Source organism: Bos indicus, chromosome 10, assembly GCF_029378745.1.
Source record: "Bos indicus isolate NIAB-ARS_2022 breed Sahiwal x Tharparkar chromosome 10, NIAB-ARS_B.indTharparkar_mat_pri_1.0, whole genome shotgun sequence".
Classification (NCBI taxonomy): Eukaryota; Metazoa; Chordata; class Mammalia; order Artiodactyla; family Bovidae; genus Bos; species Bos indicus.
Window position 1 is genome coordinate 80,834,354 of NC_091769.1, and position 14,833 is coordinate 80,849,186.

Below are 14,833 nucleotides of genomic sequence, written 5' to 3' on the forward strand. Positions count from 1 at the left end.
TGGTCCAGTGGCTAAGACTCTGCGCTCCCAGTGCAGGGGGCCCAGGTTCTATCCCTGGATCTGATAGAACTAGATCTGAACCCGAGTCTCCTGCACTGCAGATGGATCCTTCACCATCTAAGCTGCCAGGGAAGCCCTAGATCCCACAGGCCGAAGCTAAAGATTCCACATACTGCAATAAGATTGATGATCCTCCGTGCTGCAACTAAGACTCAGTGCAGTCAAATAAATAAATATTAAAAAAAAAAAAAGAAGGGTGAGCCGATAGGAAGGAAACCCTTGAGTAAATGAAAGACCTCTGTTCTCCACCCATCATCCGCTAGGCAGTGGGCCCTCGCTAGTAGGGTTGAGCATTGTGCAGTGGCCTTCCCATAAGTATAGCTCAGAATCCCCAGATGCCTTCTCTGGGATTGATTGTGCTTAGTATGTTCAAACTATTTTTAGAAAGTCAGATATGGGAAAGATGTTTTTAAAAGCATCAAAGTAGCCGCCCCTCAGGAGTCCATAGCCTCTCTCTGTACCCCATGGCAGCCCCTTGGCCCACAGCACCTGGAGCTGTTGAGATGCTGTCCTGTGCTTGCTTTCCTCAGACCCTTGTCCTTCGTGTCTTGGCAGGATTTCCAATGAAAACTACATTCCTCACGGGCTGAAGGTGGTGCAGCGCCACACCCAGGGCGGGCTGCGCTCCCTCATGCAGCTGGAGAGCCGCTGGCGGCAGCACTTCCTGGACTCCATGCAGCCCCGGCACCTGCCCCAGCAGTGGTCGGTGGACCACAACCATCAGAAGCTGCTCCGGAAATACGGGGAGGACCTTCCCATCAAGCTGTCGTGATCGCCGCCTCCCTTCCGGGTTAGGACGCCTGGGAAGCTGGAGCCGGGGGGTGCCAAGTCACCTCTTCCTGTTTTAATGTCATTGTCAGATTCTGGTGACACAACTCACAATACTAACCCGTCGTGATCATCCCAGGATGCTTCTGGTGGAGCAAGGCTGTTGCTTTCAGGGGTGCTCCTGAATTTCAGCTGGGCAGAGTGAGAATTCTCTATTCCACCCTTTTCTGGACAAACGGGAACCTTGGCCTTCATATTTTTCCCCTCTCCCTATAATGCTTTGCCTGTACAGGCGACACATGAAGGATTCTTCCTGAAGTGTCTTGTCAAGACTCTCAAGTTTTTAATATTTTTTTCTTCCCTGTCCAGCATGTTGGTTTATCTCAAACAGGAGCTGTCAAGTATTTCAATCCCATCTGGTTAGGAGGGAGAAAAAAATAAAACGTTCTTCTAGAGGTTGGAGAGATAGAAGGGGGTTGGATTCATACTCCCAGCTCAGCCTCATGATTAGAAGTTCTTTGGCTTGATGCTGTGCTGGAGCTCACCTGGATGGGGATCCGGCCCAGCTGGGCTGCTTCGGTTTATTACACATCCTTGAAAATGCTCCCCTTTACTTGTTCAGGGCCAAGGCAGCAGCTTCCTGCCACGTGTTTTCACCCTAGCCCTGGAGGGGATTCTTTTTGGAAAGAGGCCTGGGTGGGCCACAGAGAAGCACGAGCACCACCTCCCTAGAGAACTTGGATGATTTGCTCAGCTTTTGGCTGTTTGTTGCAATCCTGCCCAGAACGTCAAGGTTTTTAGCGTAATCCCTTTCTGAGAGGAAGATTATCTTTTCTCAGAATCAGTATCTGGTCCCTTCAGTGTTCTGTGTTCTATCAGATTTGCAATACTGACCTCTTTTAAGCTCTTTAATTCTCTCCCAGAGCCATTTGGTCAGGTTGCAGTGAGAGGATTTCTCCATCTCCCATCTTGCCTGGGACACTGGGATTAATTAACCCGTTTTGATGTTCAAAACGGTGGTGTTTCTCATCTTTCTAAATGTGAGGCCACCACTTTGAGCATGAAATCAACTTATTAGTGATTAGGATCTTTTTTTAAAGTATAAGGAAAACTTTCTTACCTTACAAGATTTTAACAAGCTTTAAAAAAATTTTTTATGGCCATAATTCAACAGGAACTCTGTTTTGGAGCTGTGCCTGAGTTGGTGATGGCTGCTCTAACATTGATAAGTAAAACAACTTCTAAGCACAAAGTTCATGAATTGTAAATGTAAAACTTTTTGCTTTATAACTTTGTAAAATCAGTGAATACTCTTGGGGAAGGAGATCTTTATCCTATAGGTCCCTGCTGTGTGGCAGCCCATGGTGTGTCCTAAGTCACTTAAGTCGTGTCTGACTCTGTGCGACCCTATGGACTGTATAGCCTGCCGGGTACCTCTGACCGTGGGATTCTCCAAGCAAGAATGCTAGAGTGAGTTGCCATTCCTTTCTCCAGGGGATCTTCCCCACCCAGGAATCTAACCCACATCTCTTATGTCTAACTTGCATTGGCATGCAGGTTCTTTACCACTAGCGCCACGTGGGAAGCCCATGGTATGTATGCACAGACTCCCCTATCCCATCCCACCCCACCCCACCCCGCCTCCCACCCCCACCCCTAGCTTTGACCCCTGGACAGCAGCCCACCACACATGCACATCTTGCATTTTTTTCCTCTTCCCTTCCCACTCGTCCTCAAATAGGTGTTTTTGGGGTCTAAATCAAAAACTCTTGAAAACAAATAGTACCAGCTGCTTTGGGGGCCCTGTGTTCAGCACACTAGGTTGTTACGGGGCTGTCACTTCACTGGAGCCCGCGGCAGAGGACCAAACGGATGGGTGGTCATCGTAGTAGTCAAGCTTGCCACAAGGGGGCGCCTGTAGCTCTTGCTTTATAAGCATTCTTGAGAAATAAGTGGCTTTTATACCCGAACCTTGGACATAACTCACGACTTATGTTTCAGATTGTGTATATCTGGTTTTGAGTCATTTTGATAAGTTTTATAAGAAAAACCTCTTTCTCTTAAGAGAGTAGGGCACTCCCTTTCTCTTTCCCTGTATCCTCACACTTAGAGGTGAGAATCATGTCCTAAGAGGTCGTTTAAGGAGCTGTGGTTGCTGAGGGTAGAAGGAATGGGTTCTCCAGTAGAACTCCCTGCAGAGCTTAATACCACAGAGCCAGCAGCCAAGACAGAGGAAAAATCTGGACTATGGCACACGCAATCTCTGTCCTTTTTAGAACACACGCTGTTTAGATTTGAATCTTTTCGTGTTTTTAAATCAGCCTTGGACTTTAGCAGCCTGTCCCTAAGACTGACAATAGCTATCTCAAATGAGTCATTTTAGGGTAGGCATATTTTTAAATAATTTTTTCTTCTGATATAAAAGTCATGTGTATGCTTGTTAGAGATGAATCTAAAGAAAGAATGAAAATCCATCATCCCTCCGTGTAGAACAAACCTAATCTCTGCAGGTATGTTTATGAATTTCCTTTCAGTATTTAAAAATGCATATATTGTGTGTAGTATTTAAACAGGCTTGAGAGTCATATATATAGCTTAGTATCCTATTTTTCCTTCATTTAACCTGGTATCATAAGTAATTTCTTGTCTCTTTAAATCTTTGAAAGTAGATTTCCAGTAACTCTACCTTACTTTATTATCCATGCCCACACTGTTGAAATTTTTGGTTGCTTTGGATCCTTTGCTAATATCAATGATGTATGCAATGAACTTTTTTGTGTGTAAATCTTTGACTATAACTTTGCTAACTTATTTAGGTTAGAACCTTAGAAATTGGATTGCAAGGAGGGGGAGGCATGTTGCTGGAGTGAGTACAAATTGATATCCATTTTTAGGGGTTTCTGTGATGGGAATGTTTGCCTTTGACCCTTTCCCTCACGCCCTAGGGCATTCGCTGAGTTTCCTTCTCTGTGAGCAGCAGTGAGCAGACAGTGTCACAGCAAAGGCCCCTCTGATGTGCCTGAACATTACGATTGCAGCCTCAGAGTCTTTTTTCTGCTTCCCTTCTGCTCCCATCCTTCCTTGCCTCATTCCTCCTTGCAGCAGTGATTTTTGGAAATACTGTTTGTTTTAAAAGAAAATTGTAAAACATATTAATTAAAAATAAAAAATTTTATTTTAAAATAAAGGTTATGGCCTTTTTTCCCCCCCACGGATAAACAAGCAATTACTGATTTGCCATCCTAAAGCGAACAAAGCATGATATTCAGGGATTTGTTTCCCTCTTAAGAGTGCAGCCATAAGTTACTTATTCTTATCCATGTCACAGACAGAGATCAGATGGCAAAATGTGTTCTGTTGAAATAAAGCCATTTTAATCCCTCATTTTAGACTCTCAGGAGCCCAGCAGACAGAAAGAGCTTTTGTTCAGCTTCCTATTCTAATGTTTGGGGCCCTAACATTTGACTATTATTTAAATTCTTTGTTATCTTACCTCTCTGAGTTTTTCATTCATTCATCTATTTTTTTCAATTCATTATGTCTCATCCTCTAAGAGGTACCATAGTTTCTCAGTTTACTAGTTTGCTAATTTATTACGTATTTTAAAAGGATTCTTCTTTCTGGTCTCGTTTTTTCTGTTCTTTACTTGGTCATTTTTAGAGTACCTCATCCCTCAGGAATGCAGTTGAGAATCAGTTTTTCTTGGATGAGATAAACTATAAGAGGGTGTAAGAATTATTCTTGTATTGTTTTTGTTTAGTCACTAAATCATGTCTGATGTTTTTACCACCCCCCATGGACTACAACGGGGGCTCCCTAGGTATCGCTAGTGGTAAAGAGCCTGCCTCCCAGTGCAGGAGACTTAAGAGATGTAGGTTCGATCCCTTGGTTGGGAAGATCCCCTGAAGGAAGGCATGGCAACCCACTCCAATATTCTTACCAGAAGAATCCCACGGACAGAGGAATCTGGTAGGCCACGGTCCATAGATTTCCAAGGAGTTGGACACGACTGAAGCAACTTAGCGAGCATGCATGGACTGTAGCCGTCCAGGCTCCTCTGTCCATGGGATTTCCCAGGCAAGAATACTGGAGTGAAAAAAAAAAAAAAGAATACTGAAGTGTTTTGCCATTTCCTCCTCCAGGAGACGTTCTCCACCAAGGGATCGAACCTACATCTCCTGCACCGGCAGGCGGATTCTTCACCACTGAGCCACCAGGGAAGCCCCAGTTCTCGTATAGTGGACTCTTGATTGGATAATGTAAAAATTATACATAATCCTCAAAATACTTTTTTTGGAACCGACTTACTCTTTTTAGGTATTCCCCAAGTTGCCCCCTCATGCTGGAGCCAAAAACCTTCCGTCTGTCCCCAGTCCTGGGGCAGTTTTGCATCAGGTGATGGAGCTGGACTGACATGCAGCCAAATGATCATTCCACTTGTTCAAAAGTACCTGTTCCACCCACTCTACCAGGGAGATGCCTTTGCCTGTGGCACCACGGCCCTTACTTAACTAGCAACATGTTATTTGGGAAAGTGGGAAGTACATTAGACCATTATTTCCTCCTCACTAGCCTTGTCTGTGTCCAACTTGGTTGTTGGCACCCAGTCACCAAATGGGCAGTCCTGTGGGATAAGCAGGAGCTGACTTCCTGTGCACAGGAAGAGGGAGTGTTGGAAGCCCTAGTCCACACTTCCTGGGTGTTCCCTCTTCTAAGGCAGTGGTACTTGCCTTAGAAGGTCACTGTCGGACTGAGTGGAGATAGTTAATCTCACATCCTCCAGACCGAACTCAAGGCGTTTGCCCTCCTTGCAACTTCCTTATTTGCTTTTAATTCTTGATTTTTTCTCTTTTGCCTGATGGGTAGCCTGTTGCCTTCCTGCCAGCATAAGCTTCAAGAACCGCTAAGTTTACAGTCAGCGTTATTATCAACGTGATGTGTGGTCCAGATATTCCTGAGTTGTTAGAGGCTACTTACACGCTACACCTGCTTCCCAAAGATCTCCCTTCTCAGGTTGCAACATGCTGGGGCAAAGTTGGGATTCTGACTGCTCAGACCACCAGGGTATCTATTAAGTCCTGGATGAGAATCCGAAATTTGAGCTTAGTGAGCTGGTAGGGGTGGAAAGAAATAGGAGACTGGGACATGGGCAGTTTTAAAGAATGTACATTTATTTGGTTGGTGGGGGAGGATGGGAGCATAGTCCATGGACTTACCTTTTTTTTTAAATATAAATTTATTTTAATTGGAGGCTAATTACTTTATAATATTGTATTGGTTTTGCCATACATCAACATGAATCCGCCACGGGTGTATACGTGTTCCCCATCCTGAACCCCCCTCCCACCTCCCTCCCCATACCATCCCTCTGGGTCATCCCAGTGCACCAGCCCCAAGCATCCTGTATTATGCATCGAACCTGGACTGGCGATTTGTTTCACATATGATATTATACGTTTCAATGCCATTCTCCCACCCTCGCCCTCTCCTACAGAGTCCAAAAGACTGTTCTATACATCAGTGTCTCTTTTGCTGTCTCATGTACAGGGTTATCGTTACCATCTTTCTAAATTCCATATATATGCGTTAGTATACTTTATTGGTGTTTTTCTTTCTGGCTTACTTCACTCTGTATAATAGGCTCCCGTTTCATCCACCTCATTAGAACGGATTCAAATGTATTCTTTTTTGGACTTACCTTTATATTTTGCTTCTTGTGGCTCAGCTGGTAAAGAATCCGCCTGCAATGTGGGAGACCTCGATTCGATCCCTGGGTTGGGAAGATCCCCTGGAGAAGGGAAAGGCTACCCACTCCAGTATTCCGGCCTGGAGAATTCCATGGACTGTGTAGTCCATGGGGTTGCAGAGAGTCAGACGCGACTGAGTGACTTTGACTTTACTTCAAACTCAATTGTATAGTGTATTGGAGGATCAAGAGGCCTTGGTGATAGTGTCTGGTTCTGGCCATCAGCTATGTGTCTTTGGACCAATCACTTAACTTTTTTGGATTCCTTTCTGTACCGATAAAACTAGGAGTTTGAATTAGCTGTGCCGTAAGGGGCCTACTAGCGTGGCATTCTGTAATACATCCCCCTGTTGTTTGATGTGGCGCTCTCCCGTGGGTGCTGTGTACCTTCTGCTTGGTTTCACTTTCTCATCCCATCCCAGCCCTGGGAATGCAGCTGTGCATGAAGGGAAGCGGGGTGAGGAAGCCAGGATGCCACGCTGTGTCCTCTCAGCCTGCTGACTAGGGCCAAGCCTGCTCCCTCCATCCGGAGCTCCACCTGGGGTCAAAGTACTCCTCTCACCAGAGATGCACTGAGTGTGGCCTTAAGGAACTCACATTTCTACTCCGTTCACTATTTGACAGTAAAGAAGAGAAATCTTTATCTTCACCCACATTGCCAGTGCCGTAAGGCTTAATAAGAAATTGGCATGGAATAGAAATGAGGCATCTTTGCCAAGTGTTGTAAATGGGAGGATGCTGGGGAGGAAGAAAACAAGGTTTCTCATTTAAAGATCGGAGATGTTGAGGCTGTGCCATAGAGAGAGAATTGAATAACTGGGCACTTGGAAAGGAAAACGTTAAATCAGTAAGTTAATATTCTCTTTTTATGCTGTCAGGACTACCTAAGAAAATTTGAGGGGTCCACTGTGTTAACACATTGTTCTCCATCCATGCGTCCTAAGACAATTAACTGCCAGGGACACTTGAGAAGTCTCTAGGGCCTGCCTTTCTATAACCCTGACCCACCTGGGCCTTTGTCCTGCTTACCTTTCTGGCCACCAGCGAGACAGACACATGCAAAATGTAAAGATTGTATTTTATAAGCTACCAAGAGACATTTTCCCCTCTGTGTATCCATTCTCTGTGACCTGGCAAAAGATACATATTCCAGTCCATCATTGTGCTTCATTTCGGTCCCAAAGAGGTTATGGTGTATTGGCTTTGTGTTGCATAAATTTTGTACCAAGTATGCTAAACTTGAAGCTCTTTTCACAATAATCACTTCAATGTAGACATGAGTCCCCCTTTTTCTACCATATTGGGGTCATTTTGTTGTTGTTCTGGATCAACGAACAGATTGCCAAAAAGGAGGCTAACGTATATATCTCTCCCCTCTCCTAAAATGTAGACATCTTTTGTTTTATCTCCGGCTTCCCTGATAGCTCAGCTGGTAAAGAATCCACATGCAATGGGGGAGACCTGGGTTCGATCCCTGGGTTGGGAAGATCCCCTGGAGAAGGGATAGGCTACCCACTCCAGTGTTCAGGCCTGGAGAATTCCATGGACAGTCCGTGGGGTCGCAAAGAGTTGGACATGACTGAGCGACTTTCACTTCACTTTGTTACATCTCACAGCGCCAATTGGAGCCCCAGTCAGTTGGCTCAGTTCCTTTCCAATCAAGATCTGTATGTTTGGCCCTGGAGGTTTGGTCAGCCCGAGCTGTAGCCCATATGGCTTCCTCTGAGTTCTTGGATACAATGAGCAAGACTAAAGTTGGCTCTGAAACGGAACAGAAGATGACTTGGGTTAGTTTTTCTTTTTTAAATGTTACACAAGTGCAGAGAGTTGGCTGCCATCCCCCCTCAAACCATCAGCAGAGCTTGACCTTGGCCAAGATTTTGCCTCATCCTCTCGGCATTTTAGCATCGAGTTGCGTTTCAGCCATGGAATGCTTAACCAAAAGCACATGCTGTCGCGGTAGCTTCCAAGGAGCAAGTTTTTGCAGAAAGTCCACATCATGTTGTTTTCTCAAAACAACTGTTTTCTCTGAACCACCAACCCAATAAACCCCCAAATGGTGATTCTTTGGTTTATTTGTACACAAGGGCTGAAATGTTTGCTGCTGTTAATAATACTTTATTGGAGTGTAATATAGTGAAAATGCAATAAAGCATACAAATCTTACAAGTACAGCTCGGTGAATTTTGACAAATGTGTGTGTGTGTGTGTATATATATATATATATATATATATATATATATACACACCTATGTCATTAGGGGACTTCCCTGGTGGCTTAGTGGTAAAAAATCCACATGTCAATGCAGGAGACATGGATTTGATCCCTAAGCCAAGGAGATCCCCTGGAGAAGGAAATGTCAACCCACTCCAGTATTCCTGCCTAGGAAATCCCATGATCAGAGAGGAGCCTGGTGGGCTCTAGTCCCTGCGGTCAAACATAGCGACTAATTCATGTAATCATGAAGGGCTGGAGTTTGTGTATTACATGAAACATACATCCTGATGATGTACAGCTTGGGGTTGGGAGGTTGTACATTCAGGTGGCTGAGCAGATTAGTGTAACACAGCAAATCCAGGTCAAAATGTGATGACATTGGTGGTCTGAGTCCAGGCAGTCTGGAGGTTTTTTGTCACTCCCAGGGGAACTGGGTACAGCGAAGCTTCATGTTTGTTTTTAACAAGTTGCTTTTAAGAAGAAATATTACGTGCACGTAGGACAAAATTTGTTTTTAAACATATAATGAACAAGGACCTCCTCCCCAGTCCTTCCCTTCCTGACAGTAACCACTGTTACTATGACTTGTGCATTGTGCATCCTTCAGAGGGGCAGAAATGGAATGCGAATGTGTGTGTTTGCTTTTAAGTCTTAGGTTTCTTTGCTAAATAAGAATGTCTCTGCCCTTCTCCTCATACTCTAAGCTCTAGTCTTCTAGGCTCTGGTCTAGGGCATTTGTATAGAAATCTGGATCCTGCAGCCTCAGTAGAACGAACCTATTTGTCTTACACTATACAAAGCTCATCCTCTGGATCTGTCATCTGGCCCAAAGTCCATGTTTCTCATAGGATCGGCCATGAGTTGTTAAGTGTCTAGGCTGGGTTTTTTTTTACATTAGGCTTTCTACTTCTTTTAATATATATTTAAAAGTTTCTGTAATAAATTTTTTTAATGTCTTATTTCTTCAGCAGTAGCTCCTGCAACACACTTATCTACTTAGGTTTTGGGTTTGTTTTAACGTAATGTTTCACTGCAACTTAAAAGGAAACTGTAGATGGATCTCTAGGCAGCCCCCCTCACCCCATCCCCTCCCCCGTAACTGCCATGACCACCCAAATCGACATTTAAAATTCCAAAGTTACAAACATGAACCAGGATGATTATTCACCTTCAAAAGCCATCCTTTTTAAACATAGGGCTGACCTCAAATTTATTTTGAAAAGCCAACTCCTGTGGCAAGCAAAATTTGGTGTGATTTGTACACTAAGTTTCTCAAGAATGTAAATCTCATGCAGAGCAGAGGACTTATATTCAGCCTTGAAAAGTATTTTACACAATATAATGGGCTCCAGAGCCAGGGAAGGAAGAACCTCTCAGACCCACCCTCTCAGCAGGGGAGAAAACAAAGTCTGCACGGATGGCTTTCCTTGGCCACTACTCCTAGCCACTTCTAATTTTGTACCCCTCTGTGCCAGGTGGATGAGGAGTCGGATCATCTCCAGGTCAGAGCGTTCCAAAAGATGCACAGGTTTTTCCCATTCAAGTCCCATATGGTTTCCCCAGGGCCATTTTATCCTTGATGTCCTTTCACATTCTCTACTTTGTCTCGCTGTAATCCAATCCACCCCAGGCCCCTCCAGTCATCGTTAAGTGTATTCCCACGGGTCAGGGAGCTCTCTTGGAGCATCCCTTTAGAGCAGCTGTCCATTTGAGCAGCATCTGCTTTTCAACTAGCTTGAAGACAGAATGAAGGACATGGTCGAGTCTTTCCCAGTGGGAAGCGGATGACACCGGTAACCTTAGGGACTGCCATCAGGATGCTGCGCGTTGAGTGGCCCCCGCAACTCGCAAGCGAAGGTGGGTGATTCCCAGAAAGGGCAAGCGGGTCTTCAGCCCTGTGGCCCGTGCAGGGTCCTAAGGCTGGAACGGTTCCCTGAGCCTCTGGCTCCAGCCCTTTCTGGGCAGGGAAACAGAACGAGGCAAAATGCCTGGTGTGTTTTTAAATAGATTCAGCTCGCTGCAGCCAACAAGCCCGACAGCTCCGGGAGGTGAGTGACCCTTCCTGAGAGATTTCTGTTGCGCCATTCCTCGGCCTCCATCCCCACCCCTCCTGCTTCTCCCTTCTGACCTCACACCCCTTCTCTCTGGATAGTTTCTCTTCAGGCCCTTCTGGTTTTCGGATTTATTACACTTTTGTTGGTTTTCACTCTCTGCCTTTTCCTTCCCCGAGGCTGCTTTTCCTCACGCCCTGTATCTTCTCATCTCTCCCAAGAGTGCATCTCCATCTGCGGCTCCTTGTCTGTCTCCGCGTCTCAATCATCCTCCTGGCCTCACCCGGGCTTTACTGACCCTGGAAATAAAGAAGGGAGGCTTGGAGGAACCTACCTTGAGCAACCCCACGTGGTGGGGCAGGTAGCAGCAGCCTTCGTCTTGGGAAACGTCTAAGCTGCCCTTAGCCGCGGCAGCTGTTGCTGGGCAGAGTGGCAGTGCAGTAGGCAAGCCGGAGGAGGAGGAGATGGACAGGAGGGGTGGACGGCCCAGCACCCACTGAAGGGGACAGTCGGAAGAGGAGGTGAAGAGGAAGGCCGGGTGGATGCCATGAGGAGGAGCTGGGTCGCGCGGCTGAGAAACCAGGGACGTGGGACCACAGCCCAGCTCTGCCCAGCAGAGGCGGGCAGCGTGGGGAGAAGGAGGCGCCTTAGAAACCCTTTCTCACCACTCATCTCTGGCCCTTTTGTTCTTTTTCTTTCATGTTTCTGTCTTCATGTTGTATTAGCAGCAGAAAACACACCACAAAAGGCGATCTGTCTTTGAAAGGGAATAGCCAGATCTGGTGGATTGAAGGCTGGATGCACTTCCCTCTCTGCCGAATTCGTAGGTCCCTCTGCCTCTGTCTGGCTGCTGGAGTCATCAGGGCTGGCCCTTGAATGGAGGTCCTGTACCAGCTCTGACAGCACAGCCGGAGAGTCACTAGCAAGGGCAGCCGGAAGCACTGTGCGTCCGCAGACCCTCTTCAGGCGCCGGGGGAGCTGGGCTGTTGGCCAGCGAGGGCTTGGGCTTAGGGGCAGCTTCCAGAGGCTGACGCCAGCCCCACCAGGGGCTCCTCCTCCCCAGCTAGGAGCTGAGCTGCAGAGGGGCCCGCGGTAGAAGAAAGAGAAAGGAAAACACTCTTGCTTTAAAAAAGTTTTACACTGAAGAGGTGATGAGTGCATGTGGCAAAACATCCCAAAGCTATAAAACAATGAATATACAGTGAAATCTCCCACTCCTGTTCACCTCAAGGTCCCCTCCTCAGAGGTATCCCTGGATGTAACAATCTCTTGCACATTCTTCCAATATCTCCTTTTTAGGTCTCTATATCCTGGAAATTTTCAGATTCTTCAGGCAATGGACCATCTGCAATTGTTTGGATGCGTATGTATATATGTAATATGTGCCAGGGGACCCAGTGATAATGAAGAAAATTGCATCTCAGTTCATTGCCAATAATTCTTGCTGGGGCACAGAATGGTTTTAAAAAATTAAAATAAGTAAACAGAACAATAAGATGCTAGCACTAGAAAGGACCTGCTGAGTCTTATTGTACCAAACCCCTCATTTTAAACATGAGAAAGAAGTTCGGATAAGTGACTTTTCCAGGGTCACCAAGCTGGCTTATGGCACAACCAGGACTAAAACCCCAGCTTGTTGCCTCCTAATCATTCCAAGTGCCCAAGAACATACTAGATGCTCTGTCTGTAGGTAAGGGCCTTCGGAAAGATAAGTGATGAAATGGAAAGAAAGGCAAATGTTGGACATGGGTTTAGAAACTTCCTTTGGACACAAATATAGTGAAAGAAATCAGTAATTCCAGGAAAGATCTGAAGTTGAAGACCTGAAAAATAGCATGTGCGCACACACACACACACGCAGAGGCATTGGCAGCAGACGGAAGATGAACACCTATAAAGTCTATTGTCTGTCTCTCCTGCCAAGCCCAGCAGAGACTGTGAGAAGCGGCATGACCCTCTGCTGAAGAATCTACACCTCTTGGATCCACTGTCGCTGGGCTGGAGGCAGAGGCAGGCATTTTTGGTTGGGCAAGAGGCACAAATCACTTCGGACTAGAGTAAGAGGACAATCTGTGCAGGAACCTGGGGTCAGGGATGCCAAGTGAGAAAGGAAGCTGGACCTGGCCAGGCCATTGTGGAGCCCTGCCTCCACTGGCTCCGTGAGTACTGGCAGCCCCAGCGGTTTATACCACCTACCAGGCCGAAACACCCTACGATTTATGTACTGACAAAATAGCATCATAAGTTTAAAAAATTCTCTCTGCTTTGACATCAGCTCCAGACACTGTGAACAATTTCAGTGTCCAAGCCAGATTGATGGGCCCTTTGTTGGCTTCAGAGGGTGGCTCCAGTGAGCGGGGACATGTATGACTGTAAACATTGGCTGTAAAAACCCTCAATTGCTTTGAAATGGTAAATCTGCAGGCAATGTGGATCTGATGTCATATGCCTCCTGCATTAACAGCTTTTTCTTCCTGTTCAATTATTTTGGCTGGTAAGGGAGTGGAAATTACACTTCAAAATATATCGACGGGTATTTTCAGCCTGCTGAAAGCTTCAAAATGTATACCAATCCTGGGAACATTCCCTTAATTTCCACTTCCTAGTTCTCAAGGAAAATGGAGGTTTCAATTATAGGCACCATTGCTGCTGCTGCTGCTAAGTCGCCTCAGTCGTGTCTGACTCTGTGCGACCCCATAGATGGCAGCCTACCAGGCTCCCCTGTCCCTGGGATTCTCCAGACAAGAAGACTGGAGTCGGTTGCCATTTCCTTCTCCAATGCATGAAAGTGAAAAGTGAAAGTGAAGGTGCTCAGTCGTGTCTGACTCCGTGCGACCCCATAGACAGCAGCCCACCAGGCTCCCCCGTCCATGGGATTTTCCAGGCAAGAGTACTGGAGTGGGGTGCCATTGCCTTCTCCGACAGGCACCATTAGATGGAAGGAAATGCAGGACTAAGGCCTCTTTTCAATTCAGATGCTCTCTGGTCTTATCACTGACCTGTTTATGAGGCAAATTTTGTTCCAGACCTAGGTGGAAAGGTCTGTCCTAACATGTACCAAATGATGAAGTCCTTGACAAAAAGATGAGTATTACTAAGAACTTGGGTCCAGGGCCTTGAAACAGGGCATCTGACAGGGGAAAAAGCTAGTTCTGTCTCTTTGTCTTCACACGAGGAATCCAGAGGTCCTGATTTCTGGTGCACATGCCATCTCCCCCGTTCCTAGGTGCTGGGTACAGGTAGCCTCCCAGCTGTTTCTGCCCCAGTTGTGTTACGGTTTTCTCTGCTTAACTGACCTCTTCCACTCTTCTCCTGAGCACCAGACCTGGATTTAAAACTTCCTTTCCGGGTGGATCACAGAGAACTCAAGTTCAGTAGAACATGTCTCCTAAATCTGCTCCTCCTCCTGTGCTCTCTCTTTCAGTTAGTGGTTACCTTAAACCAAAGCACTTGTCTCCTACCAAGAAATGGACGTGTTATCCTCAAATCGTCTCTCTCACCTCCGCCTCTAACTGGTCACCAAATCCTTTGAGTCTACCTTCCTTCTCTTCTGCTCCAGTGTTTCTGCCCTAGTCCAGCCCACAGCATTGCTTGCTCGGACTATTGCAATGTCATTGTGCCCCCCTGCCAGTGGTCTTCAGCCTCGTCACTAAAACTAATAACTGATCGTGTCATTCCCTATTAAAAATCTTGGGTAGTTCTTCATGGCTTTCCAGAATAAGTCCAAACTACTTACAACAGCACACAAGACGCCTGTTAACTGGCCCATCTATCTCTCTAACCTGGTTACCATCACCACCCCCTCCCCCATACACACCAAACGATCGACCACTATCTTCCCCACCTGCTTACCCTTTAAAAAGACTCAGCTCTCAGATGACTTCTTCCATATGACGAAGGCCTCTTTGTGCTTGTATAGAGTCTATTATACCACGTGGTGACCATTTGTGCCTATTGCCCTAATATCAGTGACTGGGCTCCTCAGGAGCT

At 46.2% G+C, this 14,833-nt stretch overlaps 1 protein-coding gene across 5 annotated transcripts in view; it reads left to right on the forward strand.

The window, feature by feature from the left end:
- Positions 1 to 8,768, forward strand: part of EXD2 (exonuclease 3'-5' domain containing 2) — a 60,713-nt gene extending 51,945 nt beyond the window's left edge. For all 5 annotated transcript variants that reach the window (XM_070797760.1, XM_070797764.1, XM_070797762.1 and 2 more), the window contains one exon: positions 616 to 8,768. In XM_070797760.1, the coding sequence (XP_070653861.1) occupies positions 616 to 832 (217 nt within the window). In that variant the 3' untranslated portion in view covers positions 833 to 8,768. The remainder of the gene's footprint in view (positions 1 to 615) is intronic.
- Positions 8,769 to 14,833: the final 6,065 nt, after the last annotated feature.